The 15,288-nt window shown below is 42.3% G+C and overlaps 1 protein-coding gene across 12 annotated transcripts; it reads left to right on the top strand.

Annotated features, from left to right (window-relative positions):
* Positions 1 to 329: 329 nt before the first annotated feature.
* Positions 330 to 15,048, top strand: LOC125395601 (uncharacterized). 12 transcript variants are annotated; one of them, XM_087900916.1, is made up of 7 exons: positions 520 to 970; positions 1,178 to 1,235; positions 7,902 to 7,988; positions 8,716 to 9,053; positions 12,120 to 12,246; positions 12,416 to 12,476; positions 12,999 to 15,048. In XM_087900916.1, the coding sequence occupies exons 4-7, from the start codon at positions 9,015 to 9,017 to the stop codon at positions 14,368 to 14,370; spliced, it is 1,599 nt and encodes a 532-aa protein (XP_087757042.1). In that variant the 5' UTR covers positions 520 to 970; positions 1,178 to 1,235; positions 7,902 to 7,988; positions 8,716 to 9,014; the 3' UTR covers positions 14,371 to 15,048. The 12 variants fall into 12 exon arrangements, with proteins under 12 accessions (XP_087757043.1, XP_087757040.1, XP_087757031.1 ...); XM_087900909.1 differs by having other exon boundaries at positions 8,472 to 9,053; XM_087900911.1 differs by having other exon boundaries at positions 8,460 to 9,053.
* Positions 15,049 to 15,288: the final 240 nt, after the last annotated feature.

Below are 15,288 nucleotides of genomic sequence, written 5' to 3'. Positions count from 1 at the left end.
CTCGCCTACCTATGAGAGCGGATCCTGTCATTCAGGTCTCATCAGCCAATCAGGCCCTGGGGCAGGCCATTCATTCACAAGTACCAAAGGTAGCAGCTCCTGTCACTCAAGCCCTCGTAGGGTAGTGCTATCAGGGCCTGGCCGCTCACTCAGGAATGCCGAAAGGAACTGCTTCGTCATGCAGGCCATACTAGCCAATTAAGGCAACGATGCGGGTCATCCGTGCAGTAGCGTCTAGGAAACTCCTGTCAATCAGACGTGTGGTGAGCTCTAGCCAATCAGGGCTTCGGAGCAGGATGTCCAATCAAGAGCACTAGACGAAGGAGAGAGGTGGGTTCTTTGCCGCCGCCATGCTGTGGGTTCTGCTCGTTTTCTTAAGCAGTCATCGCATAGTCCCCAGTGCTGCGTTGTGAGCGCCACTGCGGGGAGCTGTGAGGAGAGCGCAGACAAGCTCGGCAACCGCGCCATGGTGAGCGCGGGACCGTAGTCCCCAGACGGGGAGGAGCCATCGGTTGAGCCACGGGAGCCTGTGTGTTGGGTCCTCCCCGCGCTGGGGGAGGGGTAGAGCCGGCCGGAAGACCGGGCACCCTTAAAGGTTCATAAGGCGACCTTAGCCTCATTACTGGCCAGGCCCTGTCCCGGAGGGTTCTGGTCACTTCCGCCTTTCCCGCCATTGCTGCTCGGAGCGCGGGGAGCAGAAGGCTCCGCCCTTTACGGGTGTAGCTTCCGGGTTAGTGGCGTCACCGACCGGTGCTGGCGCCCCGTTTGTGTTCTTGGTGTCGCACTTAAGGCTGTGTTCTCTGCACTGTGGTCTAGACGTCTGGACTCTGTATTTCAAATTTAGGTCTAGGATCAACTCTGAGTTAATTTTGAAATTTTCTGAGTGTCCAGGGTATTTCTTTAGAATGGTGTTTCAGAAACAGTTCTAGAAAAGACTGCTCAGTGGATTTCATTTGCTACTTTATCAAAGGTCAGTTTGTCTCATTTTTTAGTTTGTGGATTTGTTTATTCTTCCTAAATAGTGCGCTGTTTTGTGTATGTGATTGGGGACGTTAAATTTGTGCTGTGGGTTCGTCTGTATTGTGCTGACCGTTTTGGTTCTTTTTTATTTTTATTTTTAAATTTATTTATTATGTATACAGTGGTCTCATTATTCTGTTTGCATGTATGCCTGCAGGCCAGAAGAGGGCACCAGATCTCATTACAGATGGTTGTGAGCCACCATGCCATTGCTGGTAATTGAACTCAGGACTTTTGGAAGAGCAAGCAGTGCTCTTGACTACTGAGCCATCTCTCCAGCCCCTCTTTTTTTATTTCTTAAAAAATGTTTGTATATAATCTTTAGTAATCAATTTCTGTTACTGATAAGGAATTTTTCACATTTTGATGGGAATTATGTTAAATGTATAATTGAAACTGGGAACTGACATTTTAGGGTTGTGGCTTTCTGTCATGTTGCCCCAGAAACATAGACAAATACGTTCGCATCTTTCCACAGTGTCAGGATTTAATGAATAGAAATTTAAAAGGTGTTATGCTTCCAGTGGTAACTGTTTGAGGCTAAGGCAGTTTGTTTTGCAAATTGTAATGACTAATATTTACTTCATATCACACAGTAAATATATATGTATATGCACATACGCTGTTAGAGAATGCATGTAAGTTAAAGAGGCTGCAGCAGAGCTCAGAGGGTCTTACAAGTTAGCCGAGGGAAGTGCAAGTAGTGTTTCAGTTGTTGTGATGGATAAGTCACAGCCCAAGACTAGTGAGCCACAAAAAAAGGAACTTTGAGTGAAGCTTGGGAAAGAGTCAGTTGGAAAGTGTAGCTATAGGGTTCTAGCTGTGAGGTGAAAGGCAGACTGGGATCAGAGATGAGATCCTGGTCCTATGGACAGACCAACCCGGTTGAGCTGAAGTAAGCTGCCTTGGCTCACATATCAGGTATCAGATGATAGGCTGGTTTCCGGGTAGGCATCCATCACTTTCTGAGGCCATGCAAGGGAGTTGCATCCTCATCTAAAACATTTTAAATGAGTAAATATATGTATTTAAGTTATATGTGTATGTATACGTATATGTGTATAGATAGATAGACAGAGAGAGAGAGACAGACAGGGTCTCATTACACAGCGCTGACCTGGAACTTCCTATGTAGTTCAGGTTGGCCTTGACTCAGATTCACCTGCTTCTATCAAGTGTTGGGATAAAAGGGGTGTGCCATTATGCCTAAGGATTTTATTTTTTATTTTAGATTTATTTATTATGTATGCAACATTCTGCCTCCATGTATCCCTGCAGGCCAGAAGAGGGCACCAGATCTCATTCCAGATGGTTGTGAGCCATCATGTGGTTGCTGGAATTGAACTCATGGCCTCGGAAGTGCAGCCAGTGCTCTTAACCTCTGAGCCATCTCTCCAGCCCGCCTAGGGATTTTTTAAATTTTATTTTTCATTTTGAGATAGGGTCTCACTGTGATCCTGACTGCTTTGGAACTTTCAATGTAGACCAGGCTGACCTTGAATTTATATCCTCTTGCTTCTGCCTCCCTAGTACTGGAATTAAAGAATGATAGGGTTTTTAATACACCCATCTTCCCTGTATTCTCAACTCAGCCTGATAGATTTGTGAAGTGCTCCTTTTCTCCAGTCTGTGCTGCATGGGTAATCAGATGGCTAAGTTTTTTGATCTACCCAGGGACTGTAGTCGTTCTTTTCCCTCAAAATGGAGTCAGCTTGTAGAATGGTGTCTTTCAGGGCAAGACAGCCTGAAAAACTGTTTTCTAGTGTGGAGTGACAGGCACAACCTGAGCTCAGATGTCTCTCTGAAATTCTGCAGTAGCTCTCCTTTCATAAGGTTTATTGTTTTCAGTTGAAATTTGTAGTGAGCTGTGTAATGTTGGTGCACACTTTTAATCCCAGCACTCAGGAGGCAGAGGCAGGCGGATCTCTGTGAGTTCTAGGCCAGACTGGGCTACAGAGTACCTGTACAGCCTGGGCTACACACAAAAACCCACAGAAAACCAAAAATAAAATAAAGTTAAAAATTAATTTATAATTTTTTAAATTATAAAAATGTGGGGCTGGAGAGATGGCTCAGTTAAGAGTACTGGCTGCTCTTTCAAAGAACCCAAATTTAATTCCTAGTACCCATATGGTGATGGATCACAGACATCTATAACTCCCTGGCCTCTTTGGACATCTGACTCACAAATGGTACACAGACATACAGGCAGGCAAAACACTCAAAACAAATAAAGTAAGAAATAAAAACTGTTGAAATAAATTTATAAATAAAAAACAAACCCAAAACTACTATATCACAGTCAACTGAAAGTGTAGGACCAACGGAAACCTCAAGATGGAGGTTATGAATGGATTTCACTGGTAGACTACATGCTGATCTCCACACTCAAAAAAGGAAAAATTGACAGTCAATGTAATCCACCATATCCACAGGTAAGAAGTATATAATTATACCAACACTTGGTGGGGAGAATGACAAAACTATGCCATTTATCAATCAAGAAAAGGTCAGAAAGCTATTGAGATTCAGAGGAAAATACTGTTACCTGCAAATAGTGCCAAGAACTAACCAAAAAAAAAAAAAGAAAAAAAAAAGGAATTAATCAGATACTACAGCAAACTTGTAGGATTCAGGATCAGCATACAAAATTCCATATTCGTGTATATCAGAAATAAAAAATAGGAACAGGATGTGAAAATAAAAACATTACACTGCATATACCACTAAGAAGAAAGACACAGAAAGTGATACATACAAATATGTAACACAGAAGTGCAGACGTTAACTGAGGATTTCTTTTCTTTGTCTTTTTTTTTTTTTGAGACAGGGTTTTGCTGTGTAACAACGGCTGTCCTGAAACTGCACTGTAGACCAGAATGGCCTCAACTCAGATTAAAGGTGTACAGCACCACTGCTAACAATTTTTATATGCATGAATGTTTTGCTTGCATATGTCTGTGCACCACTTGCATGCCTAGTGCCTGCAGAGGCCAGCAGAGGACATCAAATCTTCTGAAATTGTAGCTACAGATGGTTGTGTGTTGCCCTGTGTGCTGGGAATTGGACCCAGGTCCCCTGAAAGAGCAGCTGGCTTCTAAACCACTGAACCACCGCTCCAGCCTCACTTTTCATTAATTAGCATGTGTTTTTTTATTTAGGATCTTGTGTAGGCAAGAATGACCTTGAATTCCTGATTCTCTTGCCTCTTTCCAGGTGCTGGAATAAAAGGCATGCACCACGATACAATTTAACAGTTTCATATATGTATATTGTTTTCATTATTTCTCATTATTGTAATGTCCCACTTTCTAATTTCCCTTCACCCTTAGTCAACTCCTGCTTACAATTCCCTTTGAAATATCCATGTCTCATGTCCCCCTCTGTCTCCATTTTTGTTTTGAGATCCACTGTGTTTTAATCAGGATCATCTGTGTGACCATGGTGAACCTATCTATTGTAGTTTGGTGGGCGCATCAGTGGTTACACAGCTGAAGACATTGACTTTCTCTTCCAAAATCCCTCAGTAACCATACTTCAAGGAAGAGTAATCACCGATTCATGATTGTCAGGTCCATTGCTTTTGTCAAGTCATAACATCATTAGCATCAGCTCTGCTATGCCCAGAAATCAGCATTTTACATCCGATTTTGCTATCTTCTGGGATTTTTTTTTTTTTTTTTTTTTTTGCTTTTCGAGACAGGGTTTTCTCTCTGTAGTCCTTGAACTCACAGAGAGCCTGCTGACTGCCTCCTGAGATGAAGGCGTGTGTCACTACTGCCCTGTTGGACCTTTCATTCTTTGTGCCCCTTCTACAGTGATCTCTAAGCCTTAGAAGTGGTATAAATGTCTTGTGGCCAAACACTCAGGTGTCAGTTTACTCTCAGCACCTTGAGTGGCTGTGCATCTCTGTAGTCTCTGCAGAGAGATGCTTCTCTGATTTAGACTGGGAATAGCTTTTTGTTGTTTTTAAATACAGGGTTTCTCTGTAGCTTTGGAGCCTGTCCTGGAACTAGCTCTTGTAGACCAGGCTGGCCTTGAACTCACAGAGATCCGCCTGCCTCTGGCCCTCAGTGCTGGGATTAAAGGCGTGCGCCACCGCCTGACTGGGAGTAGCATTTGTGTGTGTGTATAAATATAAATGTGGGTAGCTGGGTGCTTGGACAGTTGGACCAAACAATACTGCTATGTTCATCCCTCAGTCTCAGGCATGGACTTTTAGCTGGATTTACTGTGCTGGCACTGCTTCTCTTATGGAGTGAGCCTCAAATTCAGTTAGAGAGCAGTCTGGTTGTCCTTGGAACAATTATACCACTATTGTACCTTTGTTGGCAGGTTGGTATTGTATGTTATAGAGATCACAGATGGGTAAGACATTTTGCCATTCCTCCCCAGCAGCCTGCATTGCACCTTCTAGCACTGTGAAAACCAGCCAGCAGGGAGGAAGCTTTCAACTCAATTCCAGTTTGAATTCTCACTGCATTGTAACCAGTGTGGGCAGCCACGAGGAGCAGAAGTGGATGTGTTATTTGGGGAACCTCTGGGGCTTCCCTGAGCAATAGCTAATAAAATAAAGAGGTAACTCACTGCTGCAGTGGAGTTACGGCTTAGTAGCCATTGGCTTTTAGGAGCATCATTTTTATAGATCTCTCCTTTGTAACTTGCTTTTATTATTTTCTTTGAACTTACATATGACCTAACTATAGCTCTCCTGGGCCCATGATCAAAGGACTCCATATTCTACTACAGGAGATACTTGCACAACCGTGTTCATTGTTACTCTTATCTGTAATAACTGGGGAATGGGAACAGCCTAGATGTCCATCAGCTGGTGAGTGGGTGATAAAAATGTGGTGTACATATATAATGGGCTTCCTCTCCCATTGGGTGCTAGCTTCACACCCTGCTGTGTCTTAACTTTCAGCACTTGTAGGAAAGGACCTTCGAGGGAACTGTTAAAGAGTGGAGGAAATTGTAGCACAGGTGGTAACAATGAACAGGAGAATTGGGGGTGAGGAGTTCAAGCATGGGGGTGGGAATTGGGCAATGAGGGTGATACAGGGGACAGGAAAAATTTGTGAAACTAGGGATGCATGGACAAGTCTCATGGACACCTACTACTTTTAGCCAAGTGAATTTACTTTTGTAAGTTTTTTTGCTATAGAGATCATAAAACATTCTGATTCTCAATATTTGTGATGTTTCCAATTTCAGCATACTGAATGGCTACTAATTTTACTGCTTTTATTTTCATCTATTTATTTTTTGTTTTCTTGGTCTTATTCTGTAGCCCATGCTGACCTAGGATTTATAGGTTGGTTTGCTGGCCTTCCTTGAAATTGCAGCATTCCTCCCGTATCTGCTTCCTGATAGCTGGATTTAGAAGCATCTGCCACCAAGTCTTCAGGGTTCCACACTACCTCAGTAACTCTGTACTCAGTATTATTAATGTTTGTTCTGCTGCATGTATGCCTGTGCCCTGTGTATGTCTGGTGCTCATGGAAGTCAGAAGAGGGTGTCAGATCCCATTGGACTAGAGTTCCAAATGGTTGTGAGGCACCATGTGGTGCTGGGGCTGAACCTGAACCCTCTATCAGAGCAAGTGCTCTTAAGTTCTGTAGTTCTATGCTCCAGATATTTTGATAAAAATTGGTAAAGGTGGGGGCTGGAGAGATGGCTCAGTGGTTAAGAGCACTACCTGCTCTTCCAAAGGTCCTGAGTTCAATTCCCAGCAACCACATGGTGGCTCACAACCATCTGTAATGAGGTCCGGTGCCCTCTTCTGGCCTGCAGACATACGCACAGACAGAATATTGTATACATAATAAATAAATAAATATAAAAAAGAAACTTATAAAAAAATTGGTAAAGGTCTCAGGACTCTGGCCATTTTTATGTTTATTTTCCAGCTTAATTGTTTGTTTTTATAGATTTGTTAAATATAGATTGAGTGTCACAGTGTCACCCTGGTTGGTCTGGAATTCACTCTGTAAATTAGGCTGGCCTTGAATTCAGAGACCCACTCTGTCTCTGAAATGCTGGGATTAAAGGTGTACACCACTACCTCCTCCTGGATAAGAACAGCCATTTTAGCTCTGAGCACTAAATGACCATTTTTTTTAGCTCAAAACTTTAAAATCCATCTACAGTGCTCCTCCAAAACAGTATGGTCAAGCTCACCAAAGCAATATGATAACAATTGCTGTCTTAGTTTGCTTTTCTGTTGGCCACTGACCAAAACCAGCTCGTAGAACAAGGGATCTAACTCAGCATGCTCATAGAGGGAAGCCAAGGCAGCAACCAGGAGGTAGGCAATGAAGCAGAGGCCCTGAGGAGTGCTCCATACTGCATTCCTTGCTCAGCCTGCCCAGGGGCCACAGCAGCTTGGAAACTCACATTAATCACTGACCAAGACAATTTCCACAAATATGCCAAGAGTCCAGTCTGATGGAGGCAGTTCTTCAGTTGAGGTTACCACTTCCTAGGTGGCTCAAGTTTGTGTCAAGTTGACACAAACTAACCATCAATCTCTTAAAAGAATTGGCATATAATCCTAGTAGTAGGGCAAGATTCTACCCAAATATGTGATAGTTCTGTTTTTAATGTTTGAGAAATGTCCATTTTGACCAGCAATGAATAAGGCCCCTTTTCCCTGCCTCCTCACCAGTATTTGCTGTCATTTGTTTTATTGATTACACCCATTTTGGCTGGTGTGAAATAGAGTCTCAAAGTAGCTTAACATTCCCCTAATAGCTATCGATACCAAATCTAGAAAAACTTTATTGGCTGTTGGTTTTGTTTTGAGAATAGCCCAGTTCTTCCGCGAGGGTCTTTTGTTCCTTTGTCTAAAAGTGGGTCTGTTTTTGTGGGATTGTTTCTAGGTTTTCTGCTCCAGTGATCTGTTTACTGCTTACCAAATGCGAATGCACGCCCATGACTGGCAGTTTTACAGGAAGCCTGGAAGTCAGGTAGTATCAGTGGGTGTGCTCCTTTCCTCAGTTGTAGCAGCATTCTTCTCACCCTTTCCATGTAGCCCTTAGGTTCAGTTTTGGTTATATTCTGGCTTTAAATGTTATGAGGAGTATGTTGAATTTTATAGTGCAGATGGAAGATGCATAATGTCTTAAAATGATGAGACCCTCTGTGATGGTAACTTTGTTTTCGTTTTTCCTTCCTTAGAAATGTTTGGTTTTTATCTAAGGCTTTTCTCTTAGCTACACATTGTTTTAATGTGAGGTGCTGTACACATGATGTAGAATTGGTATTTGTACACCCAGTTGTTCACTGCTGTTAGAGGAAGATGATGGTCTTTTGTGTATTGATATATCATAAGGTTTTCAGTATCCTTTAGCAGTTCTTAGGTTTTTGTGGATTTTCTGTATGGAAATTTTTTTTCTCAAGCTCACTTATTGATTTGTTATATTACATTGATTCCAAAGTTTTTCTTTTAGAGTCCTGGTAATTGAATCAGGGTGTGAAAATGTGGACAACTGGAAGATAAAGATGACAGAAAAATAAAGATAGCGGCTAGTCACCAGCGTTCAGAGGTGCTTTTCGGAAGGTGCACATTCCCGATAACACACACAATAAATATTGCTGGAAAAGCTGAGAACAATAAAACCAGAGCTAACCACTTAAAACCTTAGATGAAACTTTTACCATAAGTAATCAACTAAGAGACCTGTCTCTGTGCAGGACTACCAGGAAATTTCAGGAAGTACTAACTGAGTCGAGAAGACCTTGTGTAGTAGGTGGCACTTTGAGTGTGGCCTTAATACAGAGAAGTCCAAAGAAGAAGCAGTGTTGCTCTCCTGCCTGCTTTCACTTCTTGCTAGTGAGTGCATCTGTCCCATTGCTGCTGCTGCTACCTCTGCCGCCGCTGCCACCATCCTTCACTGACACTGTGGACCGAAGACCAGAAGCTGTCCACGTGTGCTCCGGGCCTTAGGTACCAGATCGAAGGGTTCCAGCCTTGTGGGCGGAGCCTCTCCATCATGGAGACTGCCATTGTTGGACTCTCTAGGCCGGATCAGGTAAGCCAATCTGATATATACCCTTTGTGGTATCTATTCTTACTGTTTTATTCTGCTAAAGAACCCTATTTGTCAATGGCCACCTATGTTCTCCTTTTTTCTTATGAGTTCACCATTGATGTGGGATGCCCTTTTGTATTTGTGTTGCTTTGTTCTAATGTTGTATTTATTCTAATGCTCTCAGAATTTGGGGAGTCTTGCCATAGTTGCTAGATGTTACTAGGGAAATTAGGAAATTTTCTTGGGAATGTTAATCCTCACTGGGCAAGAAAACTATCACTACCACAATTTTTTGAGCCATGTTTGAAGCAGATTTCATTAAATACTGGCTAGGGTGATGGACACTGACCAGGTCCATACACAGGATTCCCAGAGAATGGACACTGAATTACATTAGATAGGCTTATAAAGGCAAAACCCACAAGGTTACATACTTCCCGCCTTTGTCCAGTTGGGAGCAAGCATACATCCTAATGTATTTCCTGCCTACATACCTCTCTCCTGTATGTGAGCAAGCACATGCTTTGCAGTTGAAGCCACAACCAACATTATTTATAGAAGTGAAAATACATGGATTGTTATCTTACATGAACAAACAACCCCCAGCATTCCAGGAAGTTATCTGTCCCTGGGCAAGTGGGTTTACAGGTTAGAGGCATTATTATTATTATTGTTTTGGTTTGTAGTAGGAGGAGTGGCGGTCTGTGTCCTGCCGCCCGGCTAGCTTATACCCGAAATAATCATACAGAAATTGTATTAATTAAATTACTGCCTGGCCCATTATATCTAGCTTCTTCTTGGCCAACTCTCACATCCTGATCTAACCCATTTCTACCAATCTGTGTAACACCACAAGATCGATTCTAACCAGCATCAGTCTCAGGCAGAAGCTTCATGGCATCTGCCACACTGCTCTTCTTCCAAGCATCCTGTTCTGTCTTCCCTGCCTATCTAAGTTCTGCCCTATCAAAACGCCAAGGCCAAGACAGTTTCTTTATTCAACCAATGAAAACAACATAGACAGAAGGACCTCCTACACCATGGTTTGTATCAACTCTTAAGGGCAGACACAATGGCATTTCTCCACCCAGAGTTAGATTTCATTTGACTGGAAAGAATGAGCTTTTCCTTAATGTGCTTCAGTGCTTCTACAACCTGTAAAGAATCATTTAGGAACCAGAGCAAGTTCAGGGCCTCAAATATTTCTGGCATTTTTGGCCTCTAAGCCAACTCAGAACGAAGGACATTTTCAGTTTCTGCTCAAGAACACAAGTCAAGGCCTCCATCTCTAAACCTCCTGTACCATTTCTTTGTTTCCTGCTCCTCTCCTTTTGCTCACTGAAGAGGTAGCCCTAACTACCATTTTAGGGATTTGGGACTGTAATGGAAAAATTAAAAATGTTGCAGGATCCCCGGTGGCGGCAGGCAGCAGAAACGCTGCACAAGCAGTGGTAGTGGGCAGGCAGCAGGCCCTAAGAGCAGCCAGTTCCAGGCAGGGATAGCTGTAGGTCCCCAGCAGTGGCTGGTCCAGGGCAGGGAGACATGTGGTGGCAGGCAAGAGACAGAGACATAAATAGGCACGCCATGCAGAGTGAGGTTGGATATTTGTTTAGCGGTTATGGAAGGGAGGGGAGAAGGTGAGAAGAGCAGAGAGGGGAAGGGAGAGAGAGAGAGAGAGAGAGAAGGAGGGAGGGAGGGAGGGTTAGAGAAGGGAGAGATGGAAGCTGCCTCTTCAAGAGGAAGACAGAAAAGAGAGAACTCAGGCTGGAAGCTGAAGATCAACCTGTCTCAGCAGATCGGGGAGGGAGTGGGCATGGCTTGTCTCTTAAAGAGACAGAACAATCATTACAGGGATAATAGTTTATTTTGCTTCTTTGAGGTTTGATGTGGGATTTTTCTCTGTATGCTTGAATACCATTAATGAATAAAGAAACTGCCTTGGTCTGTTGATAGGGTAGAAATTAGGTATGCAGGGAAAACTAAATGGCATGCTGGGACAAAGGAGGCAGAGTCAGAGGGACACCATGGATCTGCCCCTGGAGATAGATGTGCTGGAACTTGGCTGCTAGGCCACAGCCTCATGGTGATGCACAGATTAATGGAGATGAGTTAAATTAAAATGTAAGAGTTAGCTAATAAGAAGTTAGAGCTAATAGGCCAACCAGTGATTTAATTAATACAGTTTCTGTGTGGTTATTTTGTAAAGTAGGTACAGCATTTGGTGTATTCCTTCTTGGGTCTCTTTTGGGAACCTCAGATCAGCATTCATGGTTAAATTTGTGTGGCAACCAGGTGAATTAAGGAAAAGAAGTCCTTTGCTGGAACTTTGAAAAAGAAGTAAAGGAAGATTAAGACTGAGTAAGACCAGTAAAAGTGAAGTTGGAATAGTTTGAGCAGTGGATTGACTCCAACTTGCCAGGAGCAGGCATGATTAGAAGCTTAACGTTGGAGGGCCTAGGCAGAGAAGCTGTTATCATACAGCCCATAGTCACTTTTGAGAGACTGTGTTTGATCTTCTAGAGTTTGGAAGTGATTAATAAACTGTCAGAAGGAAAATAGGAGTGTTCAGAATTGCCATGCTTATATATCTCATTCATGCCGAGTCATTTATTCTTATTTATGTTCATGTGTGGTCTTAGACAGAATATTGTTTCCTCAGGCCAGAAGAAGTTAAACTCTGAGCCTGAATCCCAAGGACAAACAGCCTCCTGAGCCCTAATTTAATGCCGCTGTATCAGATGATAGGGTGTTCCTGGGATAGGAAGTGGAGATAACTGGAGAAAGGGAAGGGGTGGGGAGCAGCTCATTTCTTGAGTGCAGTAATGAGGAGAGTGATCTGTCTGCCGTCCCTGAACATCATTCAGTGTTTTGCTAGAACTCGTGCGTCATGGAATGCGTGTGTGAAAGCCACACAGTTATGCTGTCACACTGTCAGATGTGGACAGATGTCGTTCTCACCCACTCCTTTATATACAAATATGGAATGTTGGGTGGTGGGAGGAGGGGCGGAAATGGAAACTTTTATAATTTAATAAAATTACAAAAAAAAAATATGGAATGTTTTAGGACCTGGTGAGCTTTGAGGATCTGGCTGTGAACTTCACCCAGGAAGAGTGGGATTTGCTGGATCCTTCCCAGAAGAGTCTCTATGGAGATGTGATGCTGGAGACCTGCAGGAACTTCACTGCCATCGGTGAGGATAACATCTTACCTTCACTTTGTAAACTAGAGAGCAAGGGTTTCTAGTTATTGATGGTCACTGTGATTCGGATGTGGAGAGGGAAGAATGTGGTGAAGAAATTAGGTGTAGTGACAATGTACATCCTAATAATCTATCACACATTACTGTACCAATATTTTAGGATACGAATGGGAAGACCAGAAAATTGAAGAACATGATGAAGATCCTGAGATAACTCTAAGGTAATCTGCATGCACAAGTGCAAGCAAATGTTTCTGGAAGAAATTTTGTGTGCTGTAAAAATTTAAGGGCAGACTAACTAAATAAATAAGCTCAACTTTAAATTTATTCATCAGTAGAAAGTTTTTACCTCAAATGTATTTCTTCGTGTAAGTTTCAAATTTTGCATAGTCTTTTGGAACCAGTTCTGGAACCCTGTGTTAACGAATGCTACCATTTTGATCCTAGGCCTATGGGAACCGTATTGTAGGCCAGCAGTTCATTTATTTTTAGACCCTTCATGTGAAGGCACACATTTTGCTTGTTTTGGGTAGCAGGTTGTCCAAGAAAGATGATCTAATAAGCAAGCAGTGGTAAAACAACTGTGACTAATGTGCTTGTCATTTCGCATACTAGTTACATTTGCAGGTACTCTGTGATACCGAAGAAAGTGGTCAGGGTGGGACAACCTATCCATATGCCAGTCTCAGTATGAGCAGCAATGTGGGTGGAGAAATTTTCATGTGTCATTCATCTTTTAATAGGCACGTCATATCTCACTCTGAATATACACAGTATGAACATGAAGACTGTGAACAGAAGCCACAGGACTCCAATTTTCTTAAAAGTATTGAAGGATGCACGGAAACTCAGACTTCGAGTGGGCCTTCTGTGTGTGAGGTGTGTTTAAAGACCTTTGGACTATATCACCTAACTTATAATGGACATCACAACTATGACTATAAGGAAGCTGGAGGAAGCCAGACTGACGAAAATGATTATGAAGGTAATCAATGCGATAAAACTTCTAGTTCCCTTCAAAAACAAGAAAAAATTCATACTGGAAAAAAACTCTATGTGTGTCAAGAATGTGGTAAAGCCTTTAGGTATCCCAGTGCCCTCCAATTACATGAAAGAATTCATACTGGAGAAAAACCCTATGAATGTAAAGACTGTGGGAAAGCATTTAGAGGTCTCAGTGCCCTTCATTTGCATGAAAGAATTCATACTGGAGAAAAACCCTACGAATGTAAACAGTGTGGTAGAGCCTTCACCTATCTTAGTGCTCTTCAATTACATGAAAGAATTCATACTGAGGAAAGACCCTGTGAGTGTAAACAGTGTGGCAAAACCTTTAGATACACCAGGGCCCTCAAATTACATGAAAGGATTCATACTGGAGAAAAGCCCTATGAATGTAAGCAATGTGGTAAATTCTTTAGAAGTCACAGGACCCTCAAGTTACATAAAAGAATTCATACTGGAGAAAAACCCTATGAGTGTAAAGAATGTGGGAAAGCTTTTAGATGGCTTACTTCTTTGAAGTTACATGAAAAAATTCATACAGGAGAAAAACCCTATGAATGCCAAGAGTGTGGGAAAGCCTTCAGGTGTCAGGCTTCCTATCATAGACATAAAATAACTCATGGTGGAGAAACATTGTATGAGTGTAAAGAGTGTGGTAAGTCCTTCATTTACCCCTCTTTACTTCAAGTGCATGAAAGAACCCACACAGGTGAGAAGCCCTTTGAGTGTAAGCTGTGTGGGAAAGCTTTTAGATGTCAATCTTCGCTTCGGTTGCATGAAAGAACGCACACTGGAGAAAAACCCTATGAATGTAAACATTGTAACAAAGCCTTTTCGAGTTATAATTATCTTCGATTTCATGAACGAAGCCACACTGGAGAGAAACCCTACGAATGCAAAGAATGTGGGAAAACCTTCACACATCGTTCTTACCTTCGGTCACATGAAAGAAGACATACTGGAGAGAAACCGTACCAGTGTGTTCAGTGTGGCAGATCCTTCAGCCGGCATAGTTCCTTTAAGAGACATCAGTCCGTTCATGGAGTGGAAAACCCGTATGAATGTCAGGAATATTTACTTCCTTTATCTCCATTTCCTTCAAATGAATGAAAGAACAGATACTGGCAACAAACTTTGAATGTAAGCTTTTTCCCCATTGACATAAAACACTTGTGGGAACTAAAGACAGGGATGAGCCTTTTATATGTAAACTGTGTGGCATAGCTTTTCAGGGGTCGGGGTGTCCTTCAGCTCCATGAAGGAATTCACTTTGGGCAAAGTTTTTGTTACTAATGTGGTGTCACTCGTCACACTTCTTTCAGAGAAGTAAGTTAATTCCTGCTGGGCAAATGCCCTATGGATGTACAGGATATGTTTAGTCTTTCATTTATCCCCATTTGCCTTAAAATCATACAAACTCATAGTGGTGAAAGGCCACATGTTCAAAAATGTGGAAAAGGCTTCAGGTGTCACATGTCCTTTCAGCAGTATGAATGAACTCTCATGATAGAGAGAAAATGAATGTAAGGTGTGTGAAAGCCTTTAGATATCATTGCTCCCTCACATTCCACGAGGGACTTGTATTAGAAATAGTTTTCTAAGCAAAAATAAAAACTGTGAAGTTTTCAAGGTCACAGTTCTTTCAGAAACTTACAGTGATGGATGGTGAGCAGTTCTGTAAGTGTAAGGATTGTGGGAGCTTAATGGTTGCTGGGAGACGAACATTTCCTTTACAGTGACTGCCTGGGGTCTTGTAAATACCCCCAATTAAACTTGGTGATTCCTTAACCGACGCTTTGATAGAATCGTTCTTTGTTCCTGTCTTTGGTGCCCTGTCTGGGACAGACAAAGTTCACTCTCTAGGGACTTTTAAAGTTGGGTTGTATTTGTGTCAGTGTGAAACATCGAGAAGGAGGGGAGACTGGCTTAAAGTGCTATGTTTCTGCGTTGGGTGGAATTTTGGTTTGCTTCATTTGTCAACTTGATATACTCTGGAGCCACCTGGGAAAGAATCTCAATGCTGAATTA

Source organism: Myodes glareolus, chromosome 23 (assembly GCF_982192425.1).
Source record: "Myodes glareolus chromosome 23, mMyoGla1.1, whole genome shotgun sequence".
In the NCBI taxonomy this organism is placed as follows: domain Eukaryota; kingdom Metazoa; phylum Chordata; class Mammalia; order Rodentia; family Cricetidae; genus Myodes; species Myodes glareolus.
This window is presented reverse-complemented; position numbering and strand designations above follow the sequence as displayed.